General features: G+C 35.0%; 2 protein-coding genes and 1 long non-coding RNA gene across 3 annotated transcripts; 1 reads left to right on the forward strand and 2 right to left on the reverse strand.

The window, feature by feature from the left end:
* Nucleotides 1–1,983: 1,983 nt before the first annotated feature.
* Nucleotides 1,984–5,556, forward strand: LOC112189255. Its single transcript, XR_005807563.1, has 4 exons — nucleotides 1,984–2,222; nucleotides 3,818–3,951; nucleotides 4,440–4,609; nucleotides 5,287–5,556. It is a non-coding gene; the product is annotated as an uncharacterized LOC112189255 (long non-coding RNA).
* Nucleotides 5,557–6,481: 925 nt separating this feature from the next.
* On the reverse strand, nucleotides 6,482–8,428 carry LOC112187040 (cucumber peeling cupredoxin). Its single transcript, XM_024325660.2, has 2 exons — nucleotides 7,414–8,428; nucleotides 6,482–7,065 (listed from the first exon to the last, which is right to left on the reverse strand). The coding sequence occupies exons 1-2, from the start codon at nucleotides 7,589–7,591 to the stop codon at nucleotides 6,614–6,616; spliced, it is 630 nt and encodes a 209-aa protein (XP_024181428.1). The 5' UTR covers nucleotides 7,592–8,428; the 3' UTR covers nucleotides 6,482–6,613.
* Nucleotides 8,429–8,643: 215 nt separating this feature from the next.
* LOC112187039 (glucan endo-1,3-beta-glucosidase 11) lies at nucleotides 8,644–11,760 on the reverse strand. The gene is made up of 3 exons (XM_024325659.2): nucleotides 11,287–11,760; nucleotides 9,326–10,365; nucleotides 8,644–8,915 (listed from the first exon to the last, which is right to left on the reverse strand). The coding sequence occupies exons 1-3, from the start codon at nucleotides 11,345–11,347 to the stop codon at nucleotides 8,832–8,834; spliced, it is 1,185 nt and encodes a 394-aa protein (XP_024181427.1). The 5' UTR covers nucleotides 11,348–11,760; the 3' UTR covers nucleotides 8,644–8,831.
* Nucleotides 11,761–13,222: the final 1,462 nt, after the last annotated feature.

A 13,222-nucleotide genomic window follows, 5' to 3' on the forward strand; every position in this document is an offset into this window, starting at 1 on the left:
CCATGTGACATAGTTAGAGCCATCTAAGTGAATTGGAATCAAATTGCAGAAGTTGGACATTAGACAATTTCTTAAGTCAATATCGGTATTCATGATGATAGGCAATACAAATCAACACTCAAAATTCACCACTGATGATCTCAGATGACTAGATGAACATAACCGAAATCCAACAATTTCCAGCTTATGCAATGTGTAGCAACTTCACACTAGTAACAGAGATAAAACCCAGCAAAATAGCTGTATGATCTTCAACAATTTCTGATATGATCTTGAACAAATACTGATGAGAAACTAGGATTTTAGACTTCCATATCTTCCAAAATCACAACTAGATCTTCCACAATCTTCAATTTCCAGTAATTCAACGAGAATTACACAAAGCAAGTACTGAAACATCTATGAACAAATTTAGGGCTTTACCAAACTTCAATCTCAAGCAAATCACAGCAAAAACTCATGAATCTTGTACTAGACAGTAGGCATACTACTTCCATCATAGAATCAACACTTTGAAACCAGAAATCAGCAACAAATTTCAACTTTCAGAACTTCCATAATTCCGGATCTAGAAACAAAATTGAACTTATCTCAAACTTGAATTTTTATTTGATATTGTAGAAATCAACACCGCAAGAACTAGAAGAGAACGATCGCTTCATGATCTTCAAGCAGCTAAGCAAACGATGCAAGACACTGGTCCCAATCGAACCTGGCTCTTGATGCCATGTTAGAAATAGAGAGAGTCTAGAGAGAAAAGAGAGAAACTCAGATATTTCAAGAAGAAAAGGAGCGGCATTACCAGAAGATAAAGTCGTACAAGATATTTATACCTATAGCTGCACTGCACAGATGAGAGACATGTGGCAGACAGCTGTATGACACTAACTAATTAAGCATGAACTAACCCTAATTAGCAAGACTAATTAACCACTGATTACAACAGAAATGTAACAACTTTTCTAACTGATCAAGCTTAAATGAACAGTGCTAATCAAGGAGATAACTCTCTGTTAACACTAGGTCAATGAGCTAGAGTTGATTGATTAAGTGCTTGCTAAAGTCCAATTCGCACGGTGAACTCGGGTCTTAACACGCACATAACTCATGCAAGAAGACTAGTCATATTACTATATATAAATAACAAACGAGTCATTTTCTGTAACTTATAACAAAACAAACAAACAAATTAATCTACATATAATAAATGAGCATTGAATGTCTAATGGGTGGTGCTAGCATACCACGTCCTAAACTTGTCTTAGGTATGACAAGGGAAGGTATGTCTCCGTGCCATTTTTGCTTGAGTTGAATGAAATGAATGATTTGGTTCCAAAAAAAAAATCTACATATAATAAATAGGGTATTTTCACTATAATATTTCATGTTTATTTGTGCATGAACCATTATATTATATTATACTCTGTACTAAAAGGCAAACCCTAAAACACTGTTCATTACCATTCAATGAATAGTGGTGGGATGATTTTGCCCCTATATTTTGCAAGATTTACCCCTCTCTCTCTCAAAAACCATTTTGTTGGTAGTCCTAGTCAAGCTAAATAATTAAGGCAAAATCAACCCCGCAGCAACGCTGAAGCTTAGCAACTAGTATATTTATACTATTATTAAGAAAAGAGACTTTGTTAGCCAAAATTAAAAAATTTGACAGAAATGACCCTGAAATATTAAAAAACTTTGACAATTAATTAAATCACAAGGGTAATTATGACAATTACAAATTATATTTTTATTAAAAAAAATAAACAAAAAAAATCCCACAACCCACTTTTGTCTTCCACTAACTTCTCTCTACAATAACTGTTTTAATCCATTATCTTTTTTTCTTTCTGAAAAAAAAAAAACACTTGCACATGCAGAGCATTCATGTGTGGAGGAAACTAGTTTACTATATATTAAAGGAGGGTTAGTGTTCATTTCTCCTGTCCATTTAAAAGTGGTTTTGGCTGGAAGTGGAGTGACGCTTTTACCCCTGCTTGAAATTTTTTTGCAGCTTTGCCACTGACTTGGAAACATCGGATCTTGTCGTTGATCTTCTCTTTCTTCTGGAGTCGTGTAATCATCTTTTATCAATTATCAAGAACGATCGAGAGATAAAGAAATCGGTCGTGTTTTTCTTTGCTTTGCATGAAGAGATAGATAGAGGTATCCGAGTCAAATTCCTCAAGCGCTAGGGTTCCAAAGTTTGAACCCTTAATCCGGTAATTGTGTCACCTAATTCTCAGGTCTGATTGTTTTGTTTAAAATTGTGGTCTTTGGATGGAAATTGGGAGTTTCGGATTTCTGGGCTTTCCATTTTTTGTTTGTTGCTGAAATTGGGGTTTGGGTTTGGTTTATTTGATCCTCCATTGTGGAAATTGAGAATAAGGGTTTGATTTTTGCTTCATTGTTTATGGTTTGGGTGATAAGGGTGTTTGTTTGATATGTCAACTGGTGATGTCAAATTTTGAAGGCATCAAATTATAGAGTTCTTCATCTGAATTGTTAGTGTCAGACATGGTATCAAGATCTCAGTTCTGGGAGTCTTGCAAAAGAAAATCTTATTAAATTTTCGACTTCTTTGTTTGTTTGCAAGATATAGGTTAGAGCTAGGCAGAATGGTAGGATGTTGTTTCTAAAGAAAATGATAGTAAGTATGATAATCATTAAGGAAGTCATTGGTGATATTTACTCTATTACTAGACATGCATGTAGTTAATTGTTAATTGTAGTGATTCTCAGAGATAATAATAAAATTGCTCCCAAAAGGCCTGGAAATCTGGTTTCAATTGTTCCCAATAGGCTTGGAAATCTGGTTTCTTCACAGAGGGTATGACCTTCTTCACCAATTTCAGTTGCTCTGTTTGGAGAGTTCAGTATTGCATGTAAAATCCTTCTCTAAACTCAATCATGCTTTGTTCTCTATTTATTTAACTCTTAAACTAAGGAGATATATCATTTGTGTTTATCTACTCGATGTGTGGTTGTAAATAGCATCATGGTCTCAGAGCATATTGCATGATTATTTTTATTTGTTGTAAATAGGATCATGGTCTGAGAGTTACACATTTTGTTGAAAGAAGTTATTGTGTGTTTGTGCTCTTGGTGTGCCTTTTTGGTTAAGTTCAGTTCTCAAATACGTATGCATGTCTAGAAATTGATTAGTCAAAAATAGGTATATAAACGCAGCAATACCTCAGAGTAGGTAATTTCAAATAGTTTTTATATGTTTAGATCCTGTTTATACTTCTCTGAGTGCGGAGTACCAACAACAACTTCAACTGTTTTTAGACTAACAGAAAATAGTAGGCACAAAATTACTTACTGGTCTCTCAATCCCTTTGAGAACGAGAGGATCACATTCAATAACATTATATCTTCTGCTACTGTTCCTGTTGAGATAAAAGTCTGCATCACTAAAACTGATTTGGGAGAGAAGAGAATCATATAAACTTATTAATAAGATAGACAAACAATACTTTGCATCTTTGCTCACAGTTCTAAAAATGATTAGGATATCTTTTCAATTTACTTTACAAATTGGTTTCCAGTTAAAATATAATTAATTTCTTTTTATTCATCGAATGCACGCTATAGTATCATGCTCTATTTTTATTGTATTTCTTAGACTAATTTAGTCCATGGTTTCTTAGGCTAACTGTTTTTAGTTTCAGTGTGATTCAATTGGTTTTAATCATTTGTTCCTTATTCAAGGTCTTTAGCTTTCAAAGATAAGTCATGTTGAGTAGTGTGAATTTATTGCTGCTATTATTCAATTAGCCATATTTGATTGTGTGTGATTGATTTCTCATTATAGTTTGCATAGTTGTGGCTTTTGGGGTTTCAGAGGGGAGAAAGGAAGAAACAGAAGAAAAAGGGGGAGACGGGAAGGACAGAGGAGGCAGAGGAATCCAAAAGAGGAGAAGAACGGCTCTATTGCACAAATTCAAGGTACAAATTTATACACCAAATTAATTTTTATGCTAATTGGTTATGTATCATAATGATTAATTTCGGGTATTGTGATGGGATTTGGCCTGATGGGATTGTACACATTTGGTAAAGTGAAAGGAAGGAATGTGAGGAAGTGATGGGCACACATTTGTTTGGGTTTTGGTTCTGCTTGCATCAATCCCTCAAGTAAAATTAGAATTTGGATTCTGATATTTGCAATTTTTTTAATTTTCTTTATTTATTTGGAAACCTGATTGATGAACAAGAAATCCAGTAATTGTTTTTTTTAGGTGGTGCAGAACTGTGGTTTTGGTAGTGTTTTTTTGTTTGTGAATTTTATGTAGTTCTATTTAAATCTTAATATGCATATATAAATATGTAGCAAAGCCACTTACTTCCTAATTGAATTGAATGAGAAGTAGTAAAAGACAATGGTAAATTACATATACCATAAGTTGTACTCAGTAATTGAGCATTCTTGACAGAATGGTAGCACCAGAAACATGGAGGATAATAACAAAGCAAAGTTAACTGAAAATCTCTACACAGCAAAGATCTGGAAGCAGCTGCAAAGGCTACTAAGGAATCTTATGTAAAAATTGGAAAGCTGAAAATCGTGTACCTCTTTGGCAAGCTAAAAATTGATCAGTTTAGAGTAAGTATTAGTTCTTGCCTTTCTAAATTTCAGCATGAATTTGGCTTGCCACTGTATAGATTTCTTTCTAAATATTCTAAACATAGCTACTCATGTGAAGTGCTTTTGGGTAGATGCATAGCTAGAAATCTGTATTGGCGACAGGTTATTTTTGTCTCTCATGTTAAGATTGACTTTGGATTTATGCATTTGGGCAAATTACTCATCTGTCTAAATCCCTGCTAACTATGAGTTCCAAGTTCCTTCAATCATCACATTGGGAAATATATGCCGATTTCAATAGTTCTCTGACTATCTGCAAAGAATTACCTCATGACTTAGAATATTACATACAGGATTACCTAAAAATATCATCTATTTCTCTTTCACATGGTTGACAAAATTGATTAGACTCTAAACTTTTCTATTTGATTCCCAATTAGAAATCGACTTCTTTTTTTTTTTGAGTTTTTTGCAGACATGAATTTTTTGTTACTATAGCTTATTGGATTTTGGTAATGAAAATAAAATCTTTGGGCAATTCCAATGGGCATGTATCTTTTCTGGATTCTTATATAAATATTAGCTCATGATTTAGGGAATGAAGTTATTTTTGAAAGAAGTTGAGGGAATACACAAACAAAAGAATTTCAAGAAGACACTTTTTGGCTAATTATATTGTTTAATCAATTATATAGGATGGAGGGGAGAAACTTGGCCAATTTGAGATTGCAAGCATGGTGGAAAAGACCACTGAAGTTAGGAGATATGAAGGAGGAATTGCAAAAGTACACTTCAATTCAGGAAAGAAAACTAAACCCGCAGCATCGCCCGGGAAGGATTATCTAGTACTAAAAATAAAATGAGGGTTAATATTCATTCAATAGTTTTATTCCCATTTTGCCCCCTAATTTTATTTGCTCTTTGACGCTTTTGTCCCTTATATAAGAGGTAAAATAAAACCTAATAACCTAAATTATTTTATCACATAAAAAGACCATTAATTATTTTATTTTTTTAGGTTACAACCAATTAAATATTTTATTCTTTTTTTTAAAATACCAATCAATCTGTCAATACATCTGCATACTGATTTACCTATTGATTTAATTTATTAAGTAATAAATATAAGTTTTGCCTATTGATAACGTTGAGCGGACCCTGGAGAGAAGAGGAAACCCATTGTAGTATATGAAAAGTTTTCAATCAATTTTTGGATAGCATACATATTAATTTGATATTTTGATATCTGTAGAAAAGTGTGGCGGGTCTGGACTCATCAGACCTATTGACGGTCCCTGAGCATATAAACCAACAAATGATACATTAGAGGATGATTAGTTCCAACTTAAAATGTAGGATATTTTGGCGAGGTCTAACCTTTTTTTGTTTTAATTTGCATGTAAAGAGCATCTTTTGTTAGAATATCCATTTCTTTCGAAAAATGTAAATACAAAAGTTTGGTTAAAATATAAGCTCCCGCTCAAAAGTTTCATTTTTTAAATTTGTATATGTTCAAGCCATGTTAAAATACCAGCTTTCCTAATATGCAAAACGATAATATATTTAGTTAACATTTCTTATATTATCATTGCTACTCTATCTTTTAGATAAAAAATACAAATCCGCAGCATCGCTCGCGCGAGCTGCCTAGTATAATACGAAAATACTTACAAGCATCTTGGTCACAAAAATTTCAAAATTCGTTGACTTAACTGTTTTGGCCGGGGGTAGCCAGATAGATCATTATAGTTTTTATTTTGTTGAGGAAAGATCAACCACTGCATTAGTTGTCATCTGACTTGCTTAACTCCGGGTGAACTTGAGTAACAATGATCATATTAATTTTGTCATATTTTTGTTGACCTGGTAAGTTTGTGCAGCTCTTAGGAATTGAGCATCACCAAATGCATCCATCAAGGCATCATTACTATTGATCAAACTCTCGTTCCAAAATAATTCATGTGCTGAACCAAAGAAATGCATACAAGGGGGAACAATTAATATATCAAGTTAATATACAGACTAGAAGAGGCAGAAAAGAGCTACGGCAATGGACATGAAAACAGTAGAAATGGTAACAACATGAGAAGAGCTGCCTGTCGAGCCCTTTGGTGGTGGTGGTGCTGTAGTGCTTGACGTGCTTGGTGGTGGCGATGTTGAACTAGGAGGAGATTTAGCTCCAGAAGGAGGAGGAGATTCGGACTTGGAAGGAGGAGTACCAGTACTACTTGAGGCAGGAGCAGGCGAAGGCGCAGAGCCGGAATGGCTAGTTGTTACGGTGATTGCTAACTTCTGTCCTTGGTCACAGTGTCCAGGGAAGAGGCAGATAAAGTAGTGATCGCCGGTGGCATTGAGGGTGTAGTTGGCTGGTCCGTCGTACTTAGGGTTGCTGATGAGGTCAGTGACGTTGCACTTTTCGTAAGCATCCTTTGCAACTTCAGCTACGTCGTGTCGTCCAGTAGTGAAATTGAACACTGCACAAAACAAAAGATCACAAAGAATTAATATTCGCTAGCTATAGTAAAGAAAATTAACCCCATTGAAAATTGTTGGGTCATCTGATTTGTGCAGAGTTAGCAAACATGAATATGCCGGAAAATACTCTGATGGTAATAATGATAACCAACGAGCTAAGTACTAACTTAATTGAGAAGATTGGTTCTTGAAAATGAACTTCAAATATATACAAACTTTCAAAATTGATGATCTCCTAATTTTCTTAAAACTTTAAAAAGGATGATGTTCTCTTTAGAAGTTTGCTAATCCAGTACTTATATGTGGAGATAGATGGCCTTGATTAGCATAGCTTCGGAAATAATTACCTAGAAGGTCGCCAACTTTGAAGGTCTGATTGGCAGCCCAAGAAGTATAGTAGTTGGCACCAACTGTATTATTCCAACTCACTTTGTGCGTTTCAGCTTCTGCGGTTTGTAGCACAGCTGCTAAAGCTATAACAATTGCAACCACAGATGTAGTCGCACTAAGTTTCTTAGGCCCCATGATCTCAATGTAACTTGGAGTGTTCACAGGTTGCCTCTAGCTTCAGCTATTTGGTATTGTGGTGTTCTGGGTTTCTTTGTGAATGAGCTATATATAGAGTGAGGTACATATTGCACCTTTGGTTTGGTTAGGGGTTGAGCAGCTGTACTTGTACAAGAACATCAGCACGTGCTACCAAAATTAAATATCTGGAAAATTAATTAGTCTAATAGTACTGCAACATTATTAATCATAATACATAATACACAACTAATGCAGAGAGATTGGATCCGGTCAGACTTGGCAGCTTGACATCTGAAGAGGCAGTCTTCATCTGCATTCATAGAGATAAAGGTAATGTTTAAGTCTAATTACTTACTGATTTTACTGTTTACTATTCACACTAATATGCTCTTTAACATTTTAACCCTTCACCTTTGTGATAGGTCATGGGATGGAATTGGCAGTAACTTTGAATGGATGAGTGAAATTTGTTCATTGATTCTATCAGACCAAATCAATAAAATCATGTATGATTGCCAACAAATTAAGCATACTGTAGTATAAACAAATGAATGAACCTACTCCTGGTAAAGCATAATAAAATGGGATACATGAGAAGTTTCTTGTTGTCCACTTGTATGACTTGTTCTTTGGCAATTATACATACATATCTTTCCCTTATTAGTTCTTGGTGAAATAATTATTTGAGGCAACATGTTTGATTTAAAATATAAAAAGAAGAATTTAAAATCTATATCATCTTCTCTGTCTTGGGGAGGAAATACTGTTTTTTCATAGAGCTATGAATAAACAATAGAACTTCTCCATGCCATCTGGTGGACTAGACCCAAAAAATAAAAACGCCTAATTTGATTTCCTCAGTTGTGTTTGAAGACTGTTTCTACTCCATAAACAACACTCTTTTCCCAGTAGCTACTCGATGACAAACAACAATCTTGTGAACAAACAAGACCAATCAATTCAAATGCATATTATCTATTTCCAACATAAATATGAGCCCCCTAAACTATTAAAAAAAAGTGCCTTATAACGTAGTTGGAAAGCATGCAAGGAGAAAATAAGAAATAATTAAGTAAAAAAGTTGTAAGAAGCAAAACTGATATACATTTCCTCGGAAGAATAAAGCTAACAAAGCAGTAATAGCATATATTTTCAGAACTCCAGAATCCATTTTATGTTTGTATTTTGAAGACATGATAGCCGATCTCTCAACTCTGACCGGTGCCATGCTCAATCATCATCTAAGAAACAGAACAAATGCTAGCGCAGAGATAGGTAATAGGAAGTATTGGGACCGAGACCAGGCTTGAACTCTACTATCCTGTAATAGTAATAAAGAAGTAACCCAAAAAAAACTGATTAGATGAGGAAGCGCTTTCAACAACAATGTGCTAAGCTAACAAGAGCTACTGAAATTGAAAGCATGGTATAGAGCAAAATCTGTGCATATAGGGAGGATCACAAAAACCAAGTAATGCTGTTTCGATTCTAAAATTTAATTTCCTTCATATGCTTCCTATGAATCTAACACTTCTACTAGTTCCTCTGTTTGGACATTGGCAGACCAAGTGCAAAGGGTAGTGACAATTCAAGACAAAGTAATGCAATTTTCAATCTTATTTCATTTCTTTTTTGGAAGACTTTAAAGTTTAAATCAAGCCAACCCAATCTCCAAGACAGTATTAGAGCATTCAAAGTGACATAATTCATGGGAAGTTAGGAAACTAGTACCTTTAAAGATGAAAGCAATGAATCTGCAGATGATACAAGTCCATGAAACCCAATATCATATGAAATGGTTCCATCAGGCTTGAACAGTCCAAAATTTCTCTCAGAAGTAGCGCCGGGTTTCAAGTCTTCGTTAAATATGGCAAAAATGTACGCCTTCACTACAAAATGTGGCCGGAGAGGGGTCCCTTTCTTCTTTGCTAGCCTTTTACGTAGATTATAGTTATATGTCCTTGCATTCTCTACTGTAGCTGCAGCTTCATTGTCATCTCCACGGGAAGCCCACCCTGTCTCTGTAATAATAACTTCCATCTTTTTCAAACCAGCATCTTCCAAAGCTGAATAGGCTGCATCAATCTGAGCATCAAGCATATTATCATAATGAAGATCAGTTTTTTGATCATAAATCCCCTGTGTTTTCTGAAAAAGAGCATAGTTGATATCAATATTCTCTGGATCACTCATGTAGGCAAGGAATGGGTAAGCATTTAGACAGAAGGGAGAACCAATTTCTGAGAAGAACTCCAACAGTGGCTTCATGTACTGCTGCTTAACATTATCCTTAAATATACAGGAAGAGGGAGGATATGAATTAGCAAAAACAGCCTGTGAATGTGCTGTGGTAATCTGAACTACATCATCTAATTTTAGCATCTTTGTTGCATTATAGATGTTTTTAACTGCACCCAAAAGAGCTGCCCACAATTCAAGATCACCCCCACCTAATACTTCATTACCCACAGCAATCCCTCGGATGTGTGTATCAGGAAGAAATGCCTGCACATTTTCTTTAACCCAATCCAGTGCGTGATCCTGATTGGCACTCATATCTTTCACGTATCCATTTGGAAGCCCGACCACTAAGTCAAGCCCAGTCCCGCTAAAAGCCTTGAGAACACTGTGATCAGCATCATATATCCTGACATTCTTTATCTTTGCTGCTCTAAGAAGTGTAGCAACTTCATCTGGAGAAGGAATGTTATCTGCAATTCTTCCATAATTTATTCCGTATGCTCCAGTGAATGCTTGCACATTCACAGAGGCTGGAAAGATCAGAACAGCACCATCAACCATCAGTCATGTGGTCATGAAAGATAAAAGCAAGATACTAAGTGCCACATTAAACTAACATACAATCAGTCCACTCAACCACAAAGATTGGTAAAGAACCAGTTTAGGTTTACTTCACTTCAACGAGGTTCTCCTTTTATTAAGAAAAGGGCTTTCAGATCTCTTCAATTGTACAATTTCAGGAAAGCTCACCAGTTCAAGTAAGATCATCAAACTAAAAGTTTTCCTTTAATAGCACATGAACAAGTAGACTTTGTTTTACTTTTCTCCTTCAAACATTCTGATAGATTGAAAAGACTGTTAATGATCCATCTAATTCTATACTAACTTTGGAAACTAGGAGTAAGTCAACTGGAAAATAAACTGAATGCTCATACACAGACCAAGAACCTATCAAAATTTGGCAAAGAGCCACAAAAGCTTTGATCTTGCATATACTATCGCTTATACATATAAAACAAGATGAAAACCTGCATTAAATATTTTTTCCAAGCTATCATTCTATCAAATCAATACCAAAACAAGGTCTGAATTTTTTTTAATTAGTCTGAAACAAATTAAAAAACACAAACCTAGCAGTCAAAATCTCTTTCAGTAATGAAAGAAAAATAGAAAAACAACTTCAGATGGTCACTCAAAACGCACATATACAGACCCGATTCACCGAATATTATTCAACATCAATTAACCAATACAAATATCAAATTGTGATCAATCAATCAAAGTCAAGATGCAAACCCAATTGCCAAAAGAAACCAACTTTTCCACTATACTCAATCACCTACCTATACACTGTTCTACAATCATCCAATTCAAGAACAAAACAATTGAAACCCAGAAACCAAATCACTTCAACAACAAAAATCCATGGAGAAAAAGGATTGGGAAGTTACCAATTAGAGAGAAGAAGACCACGAAGACATGGACAGAAAAGCAGAAGCTTTTGATTCTCATGGTCTCTGAACAAAAACCAGCAACAAAGGATTCAATCTTTGGTAAAGATCCCAACTTTCGACCAAACAAGGCGCAAAAATGACAACTTCAGAGCCTTGAATACACAGTGCTCCTTCTTCCTTAGGCATGCCATAAGACAATGGCAAAGACCCTTCACTGGTTTTCTTGCATCTCTCTGTTTCCTCACAGAGAAACCAATCAGAGATTTCAGAAAACTGGGTTTTGGGTTTTGAGGAGTCTTCTGTTTGGTTTTAATCTTGGAATTTGTTTCTTTGTCCTGTAAGTGACGATTGCTCTAATTGGTCGGTTTTGTTTTGCGCTCTCCTGCTTTGCCCACCATATGGACTCTTTAACTTTTCTGAACTTCCTTTGGTTGGTTCGGGCTGAAACTCCTCACCTGACTCACAGTCCACGAATAGGAAGACGACATGTTTTGAAAGTTTGAATAGAGTGTCTGCCTGTATTGGTGCACTCTCACGCGCTTGCTTTATGGTAGATTTTTACACGCTTTACTTTCCAAACTTCCTCAAAATTACAAAGCATCAAATTTCGTTTCTAAGTTCTAACGATATAAAGATGTTATCTTTTAACTGTCAATGAACCGCACAATCTTATAAACAACACTAGTTGTATGACGAATATGTTAGGCTTGTGTGCTTTTCAAAACCACCTACTTTCTTGTTCTTCTAATGATATGTTTAATTTCTTTCCATTGCAAACCCTTATTTGCATAGTGGGTTTCATTCATGATGTTATCTTCCTCCATTAGGTTTACCAAAACCATGCATGAATAGTGATGGCAAAGAATGTGACATGAGAAATGGCATGAATCATTCACAAATTACGAGAGTTTTTGTGTGTCTCATTTCTTTTGGATCATTAATTTAATTGTCTAAAAAAACATTAAAGTGTACATCGGTTTCAATGCGCGTGAAGAAAACGTTTTCTCTTTATAAACCGTCTTAGACCATTCCTCTTTCAGTCTTTTGGTCTTGCATTACTACTTTTTGGATTACTTCATCGCATCAGTTTCAGTATAATGTTAGAGTCAAGTAAATGAACATTTGTTTCAGTAATTTAGTATAATGATACTACTTAGAACCAGAATGTAGTAGCAAAAGTTCTTTGAGTTCACTCGATTTGTTTTATAAATTCGCAAAATATACAATACTAGAGAATGCGCTTAAGTTAGTTCACCTATGTACATCCATAATTGACAATTATCTATACTCGTGAAGGACTAATCCATATTCTATTTAGAATGAGCTTTACATTAAAAACAAATAAAAATAAAACATTATTTATTTTCCGGACCACTGGAAATTCTCTCCTCCAATTTGAGTATTATGTATCTTCTTTCTATATTCTTTCATAGTGGGCATCTAGCTATAGATGGAAAAGTTTGATCAAAGAATCTCATGGAAGTTGGAAGGACCACAATTAGCATGCACTTCATGTTTTCATAACACTAGTCGACTTGCTCAGTCCTCAGGGAATATCAAAGCTAGATCATCTGCCCTGAGCTTGAACTTTCTGAGAGATACTTCCACCAACTTTAATAATTGGGGACAAAAATACAAAAGCAAAACTTATTATATGTGTCAATGCCTCATTAAGTTTCTCATATTTATTGCTTTTCTTTTCTTCCTCCTTATGTGTAATGATAGAGACGCCTTTAGAGTTATTAGAAGGAAGACAAACCTTAGCCCTTGGAGTTCATGTCGACATTTGCATCAGAACTGAATAATTGGAACCAATAAAAAGGTTCTTGTAAAAGTAGAAGATTTTTAAATATTGGTACTTTTGAAATTGAGAGGAAAAAAATTGCGTACAGGAATTCTCTTTTCTATGCAAGTAAGGAGAATTTCACAGCTT

This window comes from Rosa chinensis, chromosome 2 (assembly GCF_002994745.2).
Source record: "Rosa chinensis cultivar Old Blush chromosome 2, RchiOBHm-V2, whole genome shotgun sequence".
Taxonomy (NCBI): domain Eukaryota; kingdom Viridiplantae; phylum Streptophyta; class Magnoliopsida; order Rosales; family Rosaceae; genus Rosa; species Rosa chinensis.

Coding starts and splice junctions, on each gene's coding strand:
- LOC112187039 (XM_024325659.2), bottom strand. CDS start 11,347: ATGAGAATCAAAAGCTTCTGCTTTTCTGTCCATGTCTTCGTGGTCTTC. Junction 10,366..11,286: donor GGTCTTCTTCTCTCTAATTG/GTAACTTCCCAA, acceptor TGATCTTTCCAG/CCTCTGTGAATGTGCAAGCA. Junction 8,916..9,325: donor CATTGCTTTCATCTTTAAAG/GTACTAGTTTCC, acceptor TTACTATTACAG/GATAGTAGAGTTCAAGCCTG.
- LOC112187040 (XM_024325660.2), bottom strand. CDS start 7,591: ATGGGGCCTAAGAAACTTAGTGCGACTACATCTGTGGTTGCAATTGTT. Junction 7,066..7,413: donor CAAAGTTGGCGACCTTCTAG/GTAATTATTTCC, acceptor TGTTTTGTGCAG/TGTTCAATTTCACTACTGGA.